This window comes from Heterocephalus glaber, unplaced genomic scaffold, assembly GCF_053883595.1.
Source record: "Heterocephalus glaber isolate CG9 unplaced genomic scaffold, H.glaber_assembly_v1.0 deba00000594, whole genome shotgun sequence".
NCBI lineage: Eukaryota > Metazoa > Chordata > Mammalia > Rodentia > Bathyergidae > Heterocephalus > Heterocephalus glaber.
In genome coordinates, this window is record NW_028258151.1 from 31,444,480 (window position 1) to 31,457,821 (window position 13,342).

Genomic DNA, 13,342 nt, shown 5'->3' on the forward strand with positions numbered 1-13,342 from the left:
TCTACTTTAGTATAATATGTTTAAGAGGACCCTTAGTGTTTTCAGTTTTAAAATGACCAAGTAATAATGCTTTTGGCCTTTGATCTCTTGCATTTCCTCTCTAAAAATTTGAAGAATGGGAAAAGGAAAGCTCCATCTGGATGACACTAGGAAACATCTGTCATCCATCACCTGCAGTCATGACAAATGAAGGTAAAGGAGTGGTAACCAGCTTCACAGAGCAGTTGCCTGTGTGCTCATAGAGGGGACACGCACCTTTGTCCTTTGGACCTCAGTATAGCACAGGCATTGGACATGTCAGGTGTGGGGCTGGGCATGAGCCAGATGTGCTGGAGGCTCAGAGAAGTTGGGTGGAAGAGGGGAAAGATCAGAGGTTGAGGAAAAGTTTAATCAATTCAATAGCTGCCTGTCCTGAGCACCCTTAAAATAGAATAAAGGACGTGAACAGATTAGGTGGCAGATACTGTCTTTTGAATACATGGTTTATTCACACATCAATCCCCACAATAGACCCCTTACTCTGTAAGGTACACACAAGCAATTAGAAGGTCCTGATCCTGGTCACTCATATGAATATGAGACCAAATCGAGTCCAACTCATTGAACAGAAGTTCAGGTCCAATTCAAGGCAGGGTGGGAGAGTATATCGCTCTCCAGTGGAGTGGCTGCAGAGTCTTTCCCTTGCTAGTGTACACAGCCTGTGAGCAAAACTTAGCCATGCCTTGGAGACAGTTGCATCTGATTAACAGCTCTTCCATTCTTCCTTATATGTGGTTTTTGTGGTAATCTCCACTTGTCTTACCTGTTGCTCCAGCTATAGTAGTCAGGCCATCTGTTCCTGGGTGTAACCAGTCAGCTTCTTTGGGTGCTGCTTTCTTAGAGTTCTTGAAAACTGCCCACCTCAGCTGCCAGTACACTGTGAAGTCATTGCATACTTGACACAACCAATGCCATGTTCCTTACACTGTTCACCTGCTCAGTGGTCAGAAGACTGGACATAGTGAACGCTTTTAAGAGTCCCAGAGAAAAGACAGATAATGAGTTTTGTGGATTCTCCAGTTTGTCTCTTGACTGTCCTTAGTGAAGTCCACAGTCTAATCACCTCATCTGTGCACTCCTTAGCAACATTTTAATTCCTCTGAGACAAGTCAGGCCCAACAATCAAGAAGGAACTTAGAGGAAGCAGAATGTAAGGAGAAGAAATATAAATATGTAAACAAATTGTAATTACTAACCTCCTCCGGTAAGAGAAGATAATGGATCTGTAATAACAGCATAGTAAGAGAGAAAACAACCAGAATAGAGACGAGTTCTTCAAGATTGAAAATTGACAACCCAAATTTTAAAAATCAATAGAAGAACTTCAAAGATTAAGTTGAAAAGATTTACAGCAAAGTAGAACAACAAAAAAAAATTAAGATTAATAGAGAAAATGTTAAGTCCAAATTCTGATTAATAGCATCTATAAAGAGGGAAGATATTATCAAAGAATTAACATAGAAACTTCCTAGAATTGGAGGTCATGAATTTTACAGCCCATTAATGCCTGGTACCCACTGGTAGAAAAACACCTACTCTGAGGTGTATTACCATGACAGTCTTAGAGTAAGTAATAACCCTAAAATCCCAGTGATGACAAAGAGGTTCCTTACAAATGGTCTGAAATAAAAACAGTGAAGCACTTTAAATAATGTCCATGCTAGAAGATGATGGGGAATACTCTAAAATGTTTTGTTACAAATGAATTCTATACCCAGTTATACTATAATGTGTGAGGGATGAATATAGATTTAAAAATAGATATGCAGAATACATGATGACTAAATACAGTATGATGATCCTGGGTGGACTCCTAGAACAGAAGCAAGACATTCGGTAATGACCAAGGAAATCTGAATAAGATATGGGCTTTAGTTAGTTGCTTCAATATTGGTTCATGAATTGTGACAAATGTACCAGAGTTATGTCAGATGTCAGGAATAGGAGAAATTGCACTTGGAGTGCAAATAATATTGTACTGTCTTCACTTTTTGTTTTTTGGTAAGTCTAAAGGTATTGTAAAGGTTAGAATCTTATTTTAAAAATTGTTTACAAAAATGTGTCTCCATACATTTCATGGGTATAGGCAGATGTGTTCCACCGTACTGAGGAAACAGAACAAGATCTACAAATAAATGGCTTCACCATAGAGAGGCCGAGAGGATTCTAAGATGATGTTCCAGGGGGTTGGGAGAATGGCCATTCCAGGTGGGAGCAGGAGAAAAGCTGGGGGTCCCTGAGAAGAAGGGACTCTAGGAAAAGGAATGGGTTGATTGTGTGGAAACTGTACTGAGGTTGATAGAGTATGGGGGAATATTCAAAAAGAAAACTGCAAATGGAAGAGCAAAGCATTTTGTGTCCAGGAGAGATATAAAGTTGACTGGAAATGAAACACAATTATAGTCTACCATTTGGCTCAGTAGTGAATCATACATTTATTTGGCCACAATAATTGCATAACAGAATTTGAGTAGATCTTGTGTCTGGATCCTGAGAGGGAGAGTAAACCCTTGGAATTTCCTGAATGATAGGAGTGTCTTTAGTAAGGGCTCTGGTAGTCTGCTGATGAAATGACTCATAGTGGAAAAAGATGGGGAATGGTCATGCCAGAAAGATGTGGGATTAGAGGTTGAGGCTTTGCTATTAACCTCCCCTCCCAGCACCTGGGCAGGGGAAAAAGGCTAGAGATTGTGTTCTTTCCTGTGATCCATGATTTATTCAGTCCAGCTTTTGTAATGAAACCTGATTACAGCTCTGGAGTCAGGCTGGGTGGAGTTTCCTGGTCAGTGAAGACAGCCATGTACCGGGAAGGTGATGTGCCTGTCCTGGTTCCATGCCCTGAGGAGAAGGCATGGAAGCTTTGATCTTATCCTATGTGTCTTTTCTTTTGGTTGGTCTTGATTTGCATTCTCTAGAATAAAACTAACCGAAGTTATCCTGAGTTCTGTGAATTGCTGTAGCGAATTATCAAGCCTAGGGGGATTGTATGAAAACCCTCAAACTTGGAGCCAGTAGGTCAGAAGTGTAGGTAGCCCGGGGACCTCTGAACTAGGCATCTGATGTGAGGGCAGTCTGGTTAGAGACCATTCTGGTGACTGGTAACTCTATACTGTCTTGATGGTTAATGTCAGAATTGATGTACACTATTCAGCTATGAAAACACAGTTGACAGAATGTTGTGATACAACTTCATTGGAAGGATGGGGAACAAGAAAGGAGTAGAAATTCTCATCAAGTGTGAGCCAATAAGTAAGGCACAGCTCATCAATCAGGAGGTAACAGTGTAAATGTAAGATTCAGAACATAATAGATATAAGCAGAAGAAAAGACAAAAATAATTGCTTCTGGAGATGGACTGTGAGGGCATAGAAAGCTGTTGTAAAACAGTGCTGTTGTTTAGTTTAAACCTTTTCCAACTCCGTTATTTTTCTAGCTATGCATGTATTACTTTCATACATATACATATATATATATATATATATATATATAACATTGATTTTTAAAAGAAGAAACTTGATTGTAGGTTTGCAGTAGTTCATTCAGGAAAAAATTTGGACACTTGGATGTGTGCAGATAGGGTATACTGGCAATGTTCTTGGGGCAGTACTTGTAAGGAAGTGAAGGAAACAGCTGAGCAGAGGGAGAAGTGAAACCGTGCAGTGGGTGTGGCAGTGGTCATAGCTGATGCCATTGGAAGCTTTGAACCTGGGATGGCCCTTCAGAAATGCCCAAGTGAGGCTAGGGAGCCCACCCCAGGTCCCTGAGTGTAGGCCGGTCATTAGATATGTGCTCCCAAGGGTGGTAAAGCAGCTCCTTGTGGCTGAGGGCAGTTATGAAAGATACTCAGTCATGAGGTGAGCAAGGAGCACTCTTGGCAAGAGAGGACCGAGCACTTCGGTGCTACAAGGGAGGATCTGGCTGGTTGTGTCAGGTTTCCATTACTGTAACAACCCAAGATAATAACTTTATAAGGAGGAAAGTTAATTTTGCCTCATGGTTTTGGAGGTTCCACTCCATGTTTGGGTAGATTCATTGCTTCTAGGCTTCTGGTGGGAGGGCAGCACATCATGGAGGGGCACCTGGCATAGCCAACCTGCTCATATCATGCTCAGATATGAGGAAGAGGGAGTGGCTGGTGTCCTACCACTGTATCCCCTGCAGGGCCACACCCCCAGTGACCAAAAGACCTCCCGCTAGACCCACCTCCCAATTATGCCAAGCTTGAGACTAAGCCCTTAACACGCAGGCCCTTGGAGGGCATACCAGATCCAAACGGTAGCACCAGTGCACTAATACTGCCCACTACTAATTCTAAAAAACTGGAGAATCCAGAAAAGGAAGACTTTATATCCATTAGGCAAATTTTAGGTCCTCTAGTCCTGGCAGATTCAGGGCTGTCAAGGACTGGTTTTAGTTTTAAAGTATGCTATGCCATCTTAGGTCAGCCTGGGATTGACGGTTTTATAAACAGAAAAACACATAGCAGAATTTCTGTATTCTTTTAAAATTATTCCAGCCAGAAATCATAGATGCAGAATATTGAATGACTGTACTATAGTTTAATTCTTGAGCATATTCTTGTTAAGGGATTTTAAGCCCCTAAAGTGAGAAATGTAATAATATTGCCATCAGTTCATTGCTGTAAATATATTTGTGGTTTGCTCCAATTGTAGGCTTGGACAGAATAATCTGGTTACATGAGACTTTGTAAATAGATGGGTGAGTGGCTGAGAGGTGTTTAACACAGGACAGTATAAGATACTCTACTTAGAAAGTAAAGACCTTTGGGAAGCCAGGTTCTCAGGAAAGTAGTCTTAAATCTTGTGTGTTTTTGCAGTTTAAAAGACTAAACTAACTGCTGAGTGTCATGCATTCAGCAGATGTCCACTGAGCACTGCCTTGTGCACATCACCTAGCAAGGAGCCTAGCATCTGATGGAAGAGTAAAGCCATGTAGATGTAAGGAAATACAATTCAAGATGGAGAGGTAATGTGCCATAAGCCATAAGGCTGTGTAAAGTGCTTGTGGGAGATTAGAGAAGAGAGAGGTCACTTTTGCTTGGAGTGATCTGGAACAGAGCAGGTGGTAGAGCTTGAACAAGGCTTTGGAAGTCTAAGGACAGGAGTTAGGTTGTGCGATCTTGGAGAAAACAGAAAAGTTTATTGAGAGAATGCAAAGGAGAAAATTGAAAACTATGTTTTTCTTTCACTTCTGAAGCATTAGTAAGTCAGTAAGAGGGCACAGGATAAAATTTGGATCCCTGCACCTCCAGAAACACTCCAGAAACATAGTGTTCCAGGCGATGAAACATTATAGAAAAGGGACTATTGCCTCGATCATGAGGGTGGAGGAGTCTTCATATGATGCTAACTTTTATATAGCTGGGTTCTACAAAAGATGTTTAAATCTTTAATGATGTTTCTTACGTGCACAACTTCAATGACAAAAACACATAGGTTACTTTTGGAAAATGCTAGGGAACTGTTTTTTGTTTTTTAACTGATAAAGGTAAAAAACCTCAAATCTTTATTTTGTAATCCTGTACAAACTATATATCTTGGTGACCAATTAATAAGAATGAATTCTCTTTGGAAACATTCCAGCTAGTAGATAAAGATGAATGATTGAATTCCAGTTCGAATTCCTAGTGAATAACGGATCTCAATAGTAATCATGAATGGCTGCTAATATAACAAAGGCAAAGATAAGTAGCCCTCGTGTCAATATGCAGTATCACTTACCCAAAAAATCAAACCTGAAATTAAGTATCAATACTTAATTACTTGATGACAGAGGAATATGTTGTATTTTATCAGCAGAATGCAGTCAGCAAAAAGCCAGCACAAAACTATGACCCAGTATGTTCAACAAATAAATTGAGTGAGAAAGGGAGGGAGGGAAGGGAAGGGGAAAAGAGAAACAGAGGAAGAAGAGAGGAGGAGAATAAGGGGAGGGTTAGATAGAACTTACAGATTTCATGATTCAGTAGACATGTTAATTCCCTTGAAATAGGGAATTTATTGACTCCTGATAGAAATAAATTATTAAAAGTTCTTTGAAACATTTGGGGAAATTTATACTGATTAGATATTGATTACTATTTATAATCTTAGAAATATGTATGATATATATATGGCATTATATTTATTTTTGATAGCAAATGCATACTGAACTATTTATAGATGAAGTGATATGATGTTTGAGATTCAAAATAATCTGAGGTGGGAGGAAGCAGGCGGGGTATAGATGAAGCAAGATTAATCTCAAGTTGATCTTTGATGAAGCTGAACCATGGGTACATGGGGGTTTGTTCCCTGGATATTTTTGACTTTCCCTCCCTCCCAGACTCCCTTCCTGGCATCTTTCTATATAGTCCTCCAGGCTGGCCTTGAACTTGCCATCCCCCTGCCTCAGCCTCCCTGGTGTTAGTGTAACAGGTGTGCATCACCACACCTGGCTTCGACTTTAATTCTAAATAGGACTTTTAAATTCTGGACCGATGATGGCTGAGCTGGGACATGATGAAAGTCTGTGAGATACTGAAAGCTGTGGCTAGGAAGAATAGGGATGTGTTTGGCATATTTCTGAATAAATTAGGGGCCAGTGCAATTTGAAAGAATTGGTTTTAGGACAAATACAAGAAATCATACAGGTTACACTGTAACTTGTTTTCCATAATCTATAAATGAGAAAAGTTTGGGGCATCCCTAGTCTTGTGAAGCAGGCATCTGTGCTCTGAACTTCTAACACAATTGACTCCAGTATTCCAGGTAAGATGGAATACTGCTACCATGGTACCTGACCCATGATAATTTCTAAATGTTTCTGCTACATGAAGTGTTTGAGGTTATAAGAAATATGCTTTCCCATAGAAAAACTAAATCATGTTCAGTTTTTTTACAACTCTTAATTTTATAATATTAGTTTACTAAGATGTAATATATATACTGTGTGTTTTTAAGTATACAATAAATTTACACACACAGAGGTACCTGCACACACAGAGGTAAACATAGAAGATAAATAATATTTTTGTACCCCTGAAGTTTCCCTTGTACCCCTTCTTTGTCATCTACCTCCACCCCAGAGAAGACCAATCTGACTTCTCTCACCATAAATAGGTTCACCCTTTCTTGAACTTCATAAATGAAATTGTTATACAATTTTGTGTCACACTTTTTCACTCAGCATGGTGTCTCAGATTCATTCATGCTTTGTACATACCAGTAGTTCTTTTCTTGTTGCTGCTAAGTATTCATTGTGTGACTCTTCTCAGTTTCCTTACTCATTCTCCTGTAATTAATATTTAGACATGTTTACTGACTATGCATAAGTAGAGCTCCAATGAACATTCTTTTGGTGGCCACTGTTCATTTCTGTCTCTTCAGAATAGCTGGGTCTTAGGGTAAGTGTATCTTTAGTTCTGGACATATTGTCAAATAGTTTTCCCAAAATAATTGTATTGATTTACAGTACCACCAAGAGTGTATGAGAGCTCCAGTTGCTTTTCGTCCTTGATATTGCAGCCTTTTTAATGTTAGCTGTTGCGATGGGTTTTCAGTCCTACATGTGAACAACTGGCATTGCCTTTTTATGTATTTTTTGGTGCCAAAGGTAGAACCCAGGCCTCTTGTGTGTTAAGCATATATGCTACCACTGAGTTGCACCCAAGCTCCGGGTATTGCTCTTTTACATTCAAGTACAGTATTATTAAAGTTCTTTTATTTAATTGGTGGATTTTAACTATGAGCAATTCCTTGTTGTAGTTTCTAAACTAAACTATTACTATTTTTCCTTTTTTAGTTGTCACAGGTAGTACTGATGGAATTGGAAAATCATACGCAGAAGAGGTAGGTGATTTTTAAAGATCTTTCTTTTTGTTATACTTTAAAAAATGGAATAATCTCTTATAGTAGTTTTGATTTTTGAAGTTAAAATCAGAAATATAATATTGCATAGTACAGTGATTTTTAAAAAATTTCTATCTTGTGAGAAATACCAAGTTTGTGTACGTGACCAAGAAATTTTAAAGCAAATGTCTGGAAAATAAGTATGAAGCTTTCTATGCTGGTTAGTTGAAATTGTGAGAAATTTAGTGTAACTTGGGGCCAGGAATTTAGCTCATTGGCACTGTGCCTGCCTTGCAAGCGCAAGGTCCTGAGTTCAATCCCCAGTACCACAAAAAAAAAAAAAAAAATTTTAGTATAACTTTGTTTTACATCATTTAATTGTGGACAGTCTTCAGTTTTTAAAAATCCAAAAGATAGAAAGTGTTATAGGCAGTCCCATATCCAGAGTAGTTCATAGCATTTTTACAATGACTGAGGTTAACAGAAAGGTGTTTGGAGACTGAGGCAAAGGATTGAAGTCCTCTGAACTTCAGTTAAAGGCTAAGAAAGTCTGATAGTTTGAAGACCATTGTACAGAGCAGGAACCCTGGCAGTACTCTCTGGGTTCGTTTCCGTGCTGTCTGTCTCTGCAGAGGTGTTACCCCGTTTTCATGAATATTCTGGCAGCTGCATTGAATTTCTCATTTGTTGTGTACTTATCAAAGGTGTTTTTTTCTTTCAATCAGCTTTTTTGTGTTTTCACCTTTTTATTGTGAAGAACTTCAAAACTGCAGGAAAGTTGTAAGAAGAATACAATGGACACCAAACACCCTTCACCTGGATTTACCCACTAACGTCTTATCACTTTTAAGTTATTTTATTGCTATTATTATTATTGTTTTTGTTATTTGGCTGGATCATTTGTAAATTAGTTAGACATCATGATAATTTGCCCCTTAGTATTTCAGGGTGCATCTTCTAAGATCTAAAACATTCACCTTCATAAGTGCTCACATAAAAAGTTTCACTTGGCGTGGTGCTAAGATATAACCTACATCCCACAGGCAAGTTTTCCAGTTACCGCCTTCATAGCTCTTTTTCTTGGTTCCAAGATCCACTTAAAGACTGTGCATTGTGTTGCTATTATATCTCCTAGTCTTCATTAATCTTGAAGGATTCCATACCAGTTTTTTTTTTTCTTTTGTAACAATCACATTTGACAAACCCTAGCTGATTGTTTTATATACAGATTTAAATTTGATGGTTTCCTCATGATTAGTTTCAGGATAAATATTTTTTTTAGCAAGAATGCTATGCAAGTGATATGTATCCTTCTGAGTTAATTTTATCAGGAGGTACACAAAGTCCATTTGTTCCATTATTGATTATGTTAAGGTAAACAATTCATTAAGATGCTGTGTACTGTAATTCTCCATTATAAAGGTAATTAATAAAAAATATGTGGGATGGTGCTTTGAGACTATACATATCCTATTTCCCAGGAATCTTCTGTCTATTTCTTTTTAAGATCCCTTGACAATTTTTTGTCTAGTTATTACCACAGTTGTTTAAAATGGTGATTTTTCTAGATATCTCCTACATTCATTAGGTTGTGTTTTTCTGTTAGGGTATTTCCTTATTCTTTCTAGCCTGTTAAATTTTTTTTAACTATCAATATGGGGTAATGGATTCTTCAGTGGTTTTATAGCAGATTAATTTAGCCAATTACCAGCCTTTGTTATTTTTATTAAAAATTTTCTCCCATAGCTTCATTTGCAGTACTTCTCATTACTTAATAAGAACTGACTTTAGGATTTAGGATTGGAATATTAGTTTAGTAAATCACTTATGGTTTGCGGCACCAAATTTATTGCTCATGTATAAATTGTCTGAAACAGTTGGCTAAGTTTTGTGCAAATGTTTCTCTAGTCCTGGATTTGTATATCTCTGGGGTAGCAGTACATTCCTGTAAAGTTTTTCATTCTGTACAACACTTACACATCATTGAGTGGAGGCACAGATGGTGGTTCTTAGGGAATTTTTCTATTCATTTAGACAGTTCACCATCTTAGTTTGCCTTGGTTGTCCATAAAGTATAATGCCCAAATAAAACCTTAAAAATAGATTGTATTTTGAGGAATTGATGACATTTTAACTGCTTTTCTTGCCAATCCTCTGATCTTTGTTTTATGTATCCAGTCTACATCAAAAACTTTTTTTGAAGCTAGGTTTTAAAATTGCAGAAGTAGTAGACATTTAATAAAATTTAAAACCCTAACAATATACACAGATCCAAAATGAAAAGTAAAAGTCACCCTCCTTCTAAATCCCTTGGAGATTTAAGTTGTTGATTTAGAGAGATAATCCTTTGGGGAATTCTTTCTGTCAGGTATTTCATTTGGATTGCCTGCTCATGACACTTGGGTTTTTATTTGTATTTGAAATATCATCTGGTCAGGTTTTCTTAAAATGAGGATATATCTAATTTATGTGTTAAAACAAAATGCACAAGTGTGACTCAGGTCTCTTATTCTTTCAGTTGGCAAAGCGTGGGATGAAGGTTGTTCTGGTCAGCAGATCACAGGATAAACTGAATCAGGTCTCCAGTGAGATAAGTAAGTTCTCACCTCAAACACCCATGATTACAAAAGGAATGTATCTAATCTGAGTTCAATGTTTTCAAACAGATAGCATTTAGAAAACTTTTTTATACTGTTAATGGCATGTTTTAAAGATGGACCATCTTTTAAATAATTTTATTAATCTTTCAAAATAATTTTCAAAAATTATTTTGGTTCTATTATAATTTTCTTAAAATGCCTCTTACTGATTCAATTAGTCCTCTGTTAGGAGTTGAATTGTCTTTACTTCATCATGTTGTACTGAAGTGTCTGCTCCCTTTTCTGTTGCTTCATTTCAAATTTCTTTAATACTTTTTAATCTTTTGCTTTCAGTGTTTTCTAAATGTACTAAAACATGTAGGATTGAGAAAAGATTTTTTCAAAAAGGTAGCAGGTACACATGCAATAAGGAAACTCTTACAATTTGTTCTTGGCTGTGCTTGAGACCTGAATTATAATACAGCAGATACTCTGTTAATGGATGTGTACTTAAGCAGATGACTCGATCAGTGCTGTTCACTGACTGGTGTCTCCAGTGTGCTGACTGTGGGTCCCCAGCTTCCGGACAGGATGCTCCTGTACTCCTACTTATACACGTTGTTTCCTTATTAAGAGTCAATGTGTTTGTTCTGAAACTTATGCTGAATACATTTGTTATTGCATATTCCGTAAATGATGAAAAATTAGTACGAAAAGGGGATTTATTTCTGTTAAACATATGTTGAATGCTATCAGACAAACAAAGTACAAGAAAAGTGATTTCTTTCAGAAGTTCACTGTCAAATTAGGGGGGACCAAAACAAATGTAAAATATTGGAAAGCTGATAAAGAGTTAAGAAATGGGCTTTCAGATTGTTTTGTAAGTATTGAGGTTTTTGCTACACTTTAAAAGAACTGAAACTGCATTCATAAATGGTACATGGGTTTAGTACATGCAAGAAAGACTATGAAGTTCCAGTCTGCAGATCCAGCAAGGTCTTGGCTCTGCTCAGAGGTTGGTGAATGAATTGTATTTACATATGGTTTAAATTAAAATAAAGTGATTGCAATGTGATTTTATCTCTACGATTCCTTGCTTTGACTTCTCTGAGAACCCCACACATTGTCCTGATTCTTTGAGATGAGAGAGGGTTTCTTCTGTATTTCATTGACGTTTTCACTTATCACTAACATATATGTAGTACTTTGTTATCCATTCATTCCTTCACATGTATCATTTCCTTTGGTCTGTCTAGCATCCTTTTGAGGGATGTATTTTTGTTATTATTTCTGTCCAGACCTCAGCTGGTCCTAGTGGACAGATTACACGTAGGTGGGCTTCAACTTTAGTGTGTATGTGCTGGAGGTTGGACAATGGGCCTCCTACATGCCAAGAACGTGTTCTACCCTTGTGCTACATTCTCCTACCTCGCAAAGCAGATTTTTATTGGAGATTCCCAACATTAAGTATGTAAAAATTTTTTTCAAAAAATATTTGAAACCTTAAGAGTACAGATCTTTACAAAACTGAACATATGGTATGTAGGTAGTCAATAGATCTTTTGACATTTAAGAATTTTAACACTCAAGATTTAGCTCTGTAAATGCAACCCTGAAGGTCCAAGGCATACAGTATTTTCCAATTTGATGAGGTGTGAATTTGAATTAAGTAATGACACTAATGAGGTAGTTACTGAGATAGGTGAACTTAATATACTGCTTGGATCTTAGTACTGTTTTGTCTTTGGCTATTTGTAGCTATGTATATAACTCTTAAAGTGATAGAAATGTGTTTATGAGAAATTAGAGACATTTATAGCTAAATGGATGCACATTGAGGTGATACTCTTAAGTGAAATAAATAGGACACACGTGTAAATACTGAATAGTTTCTCTAGTGTGAGAAACTGAAAGTGTAAATAAGGACTAAAAGGTATAATAGATAATGTGAAATAGGAAGAAAAGGGGCAGAGGGGAAAGGGAAGTGGGAGGGCTGGGGAAAGGAAAGAAGGGAATGGAATTAATATGAGAAAATGAAAAAATGGAAACAAAGTCTTCATAAATAGGGAGGGATGGAGGGGTTGAAGGGAGGGCAGGGGAAGGGGGAAAAATAAGAACCAAGAGAGATTATGTAAAGGTGCAAATTTCCAATGATGAATGTCGTTATATTGTATACCTAAAATGTACCAATAAAATAAAATTTAAAGAAAAGAAATGTGTTTATGTGCTCTCTCTCTCTCTCTCTCTGTCTGTCTTTTGCTGAGGATTGAATCCAGATCCTTCACACTGAGCTACATCCCAGCTCTTTTTATTTCTTATTTTGTGACAAGGTCCTGTTAAGTTGCTAAGTTGCCCAGGCTGGCCTCAAACTTGTGTTCCTTCTGCCTCCGCCTTCCAGAGTGCTGGGATTATAGGTGTGTACCACCGTGCCTGGCTAGCAATTTGCAGTTAATGAAAGCAACTGCTAGTTGCTAGAAGTAAAAGAAATGCTAGCAGAAAATGAAAACTTTGGATTAAATGAAATGTTGAATTTTGAACTGCTATGATATTAATGAACCCACCATCTATGTGATGTAAGGAAAGTTACCTTGTGACACTCTCAGCAAGTGTTCCAACTTGTACCCACTTTGCTCAATGAGTCAGAAGATATACTTTAATGATATTTGAGAATTTTGGTTAACCTGTGATATGAGGTGACTGTAAGGTCAGACCGAGGCATGATTGAGACCACCGAGGAGGCAGAGTCTAAGCAACATGTGATGAGTTTATTGCCATCTGGGTGCAGATGGGCCGAGGGCGAGAAGGCCATTGGCACTGGGGGGAGGGTGCCCATGGTTAATATAGGGCAGTTTAGGTAGGGGAGGAGGGCACTGC

The 13,342-nt window shown here is 37.7% G+C and overlaps 1 protein-coding gene across 2 annotated transcripts in view; it reads left to right on the forward strand.

The window, feature by feature from the left end:
* Hsd17b12 (hydroxysteroid 17-beta dehydrogenase 12) overlaps nt 1-13,342 on the forward strand; it is a 144,015-nt gene that overhangs the window by 44,975 nt on the left and 85,698 nt on the right. For both annotated transcript variants that reach the window (XM_004851999.4, XM_021264326.2), the window contains exons 2-3: nt 7,843-7,889; nt 10,408-10,483. In XM_004851999.4, the coding sequence (XP_004852056.1) occupies nt 7,843-7,889; nt 10,408-10,483 (123 nt within the window). The remainder of the gene's footprint in view (nt 1-7,842; nt 7,890-10,407; nt 10,484-13,342) is intronic.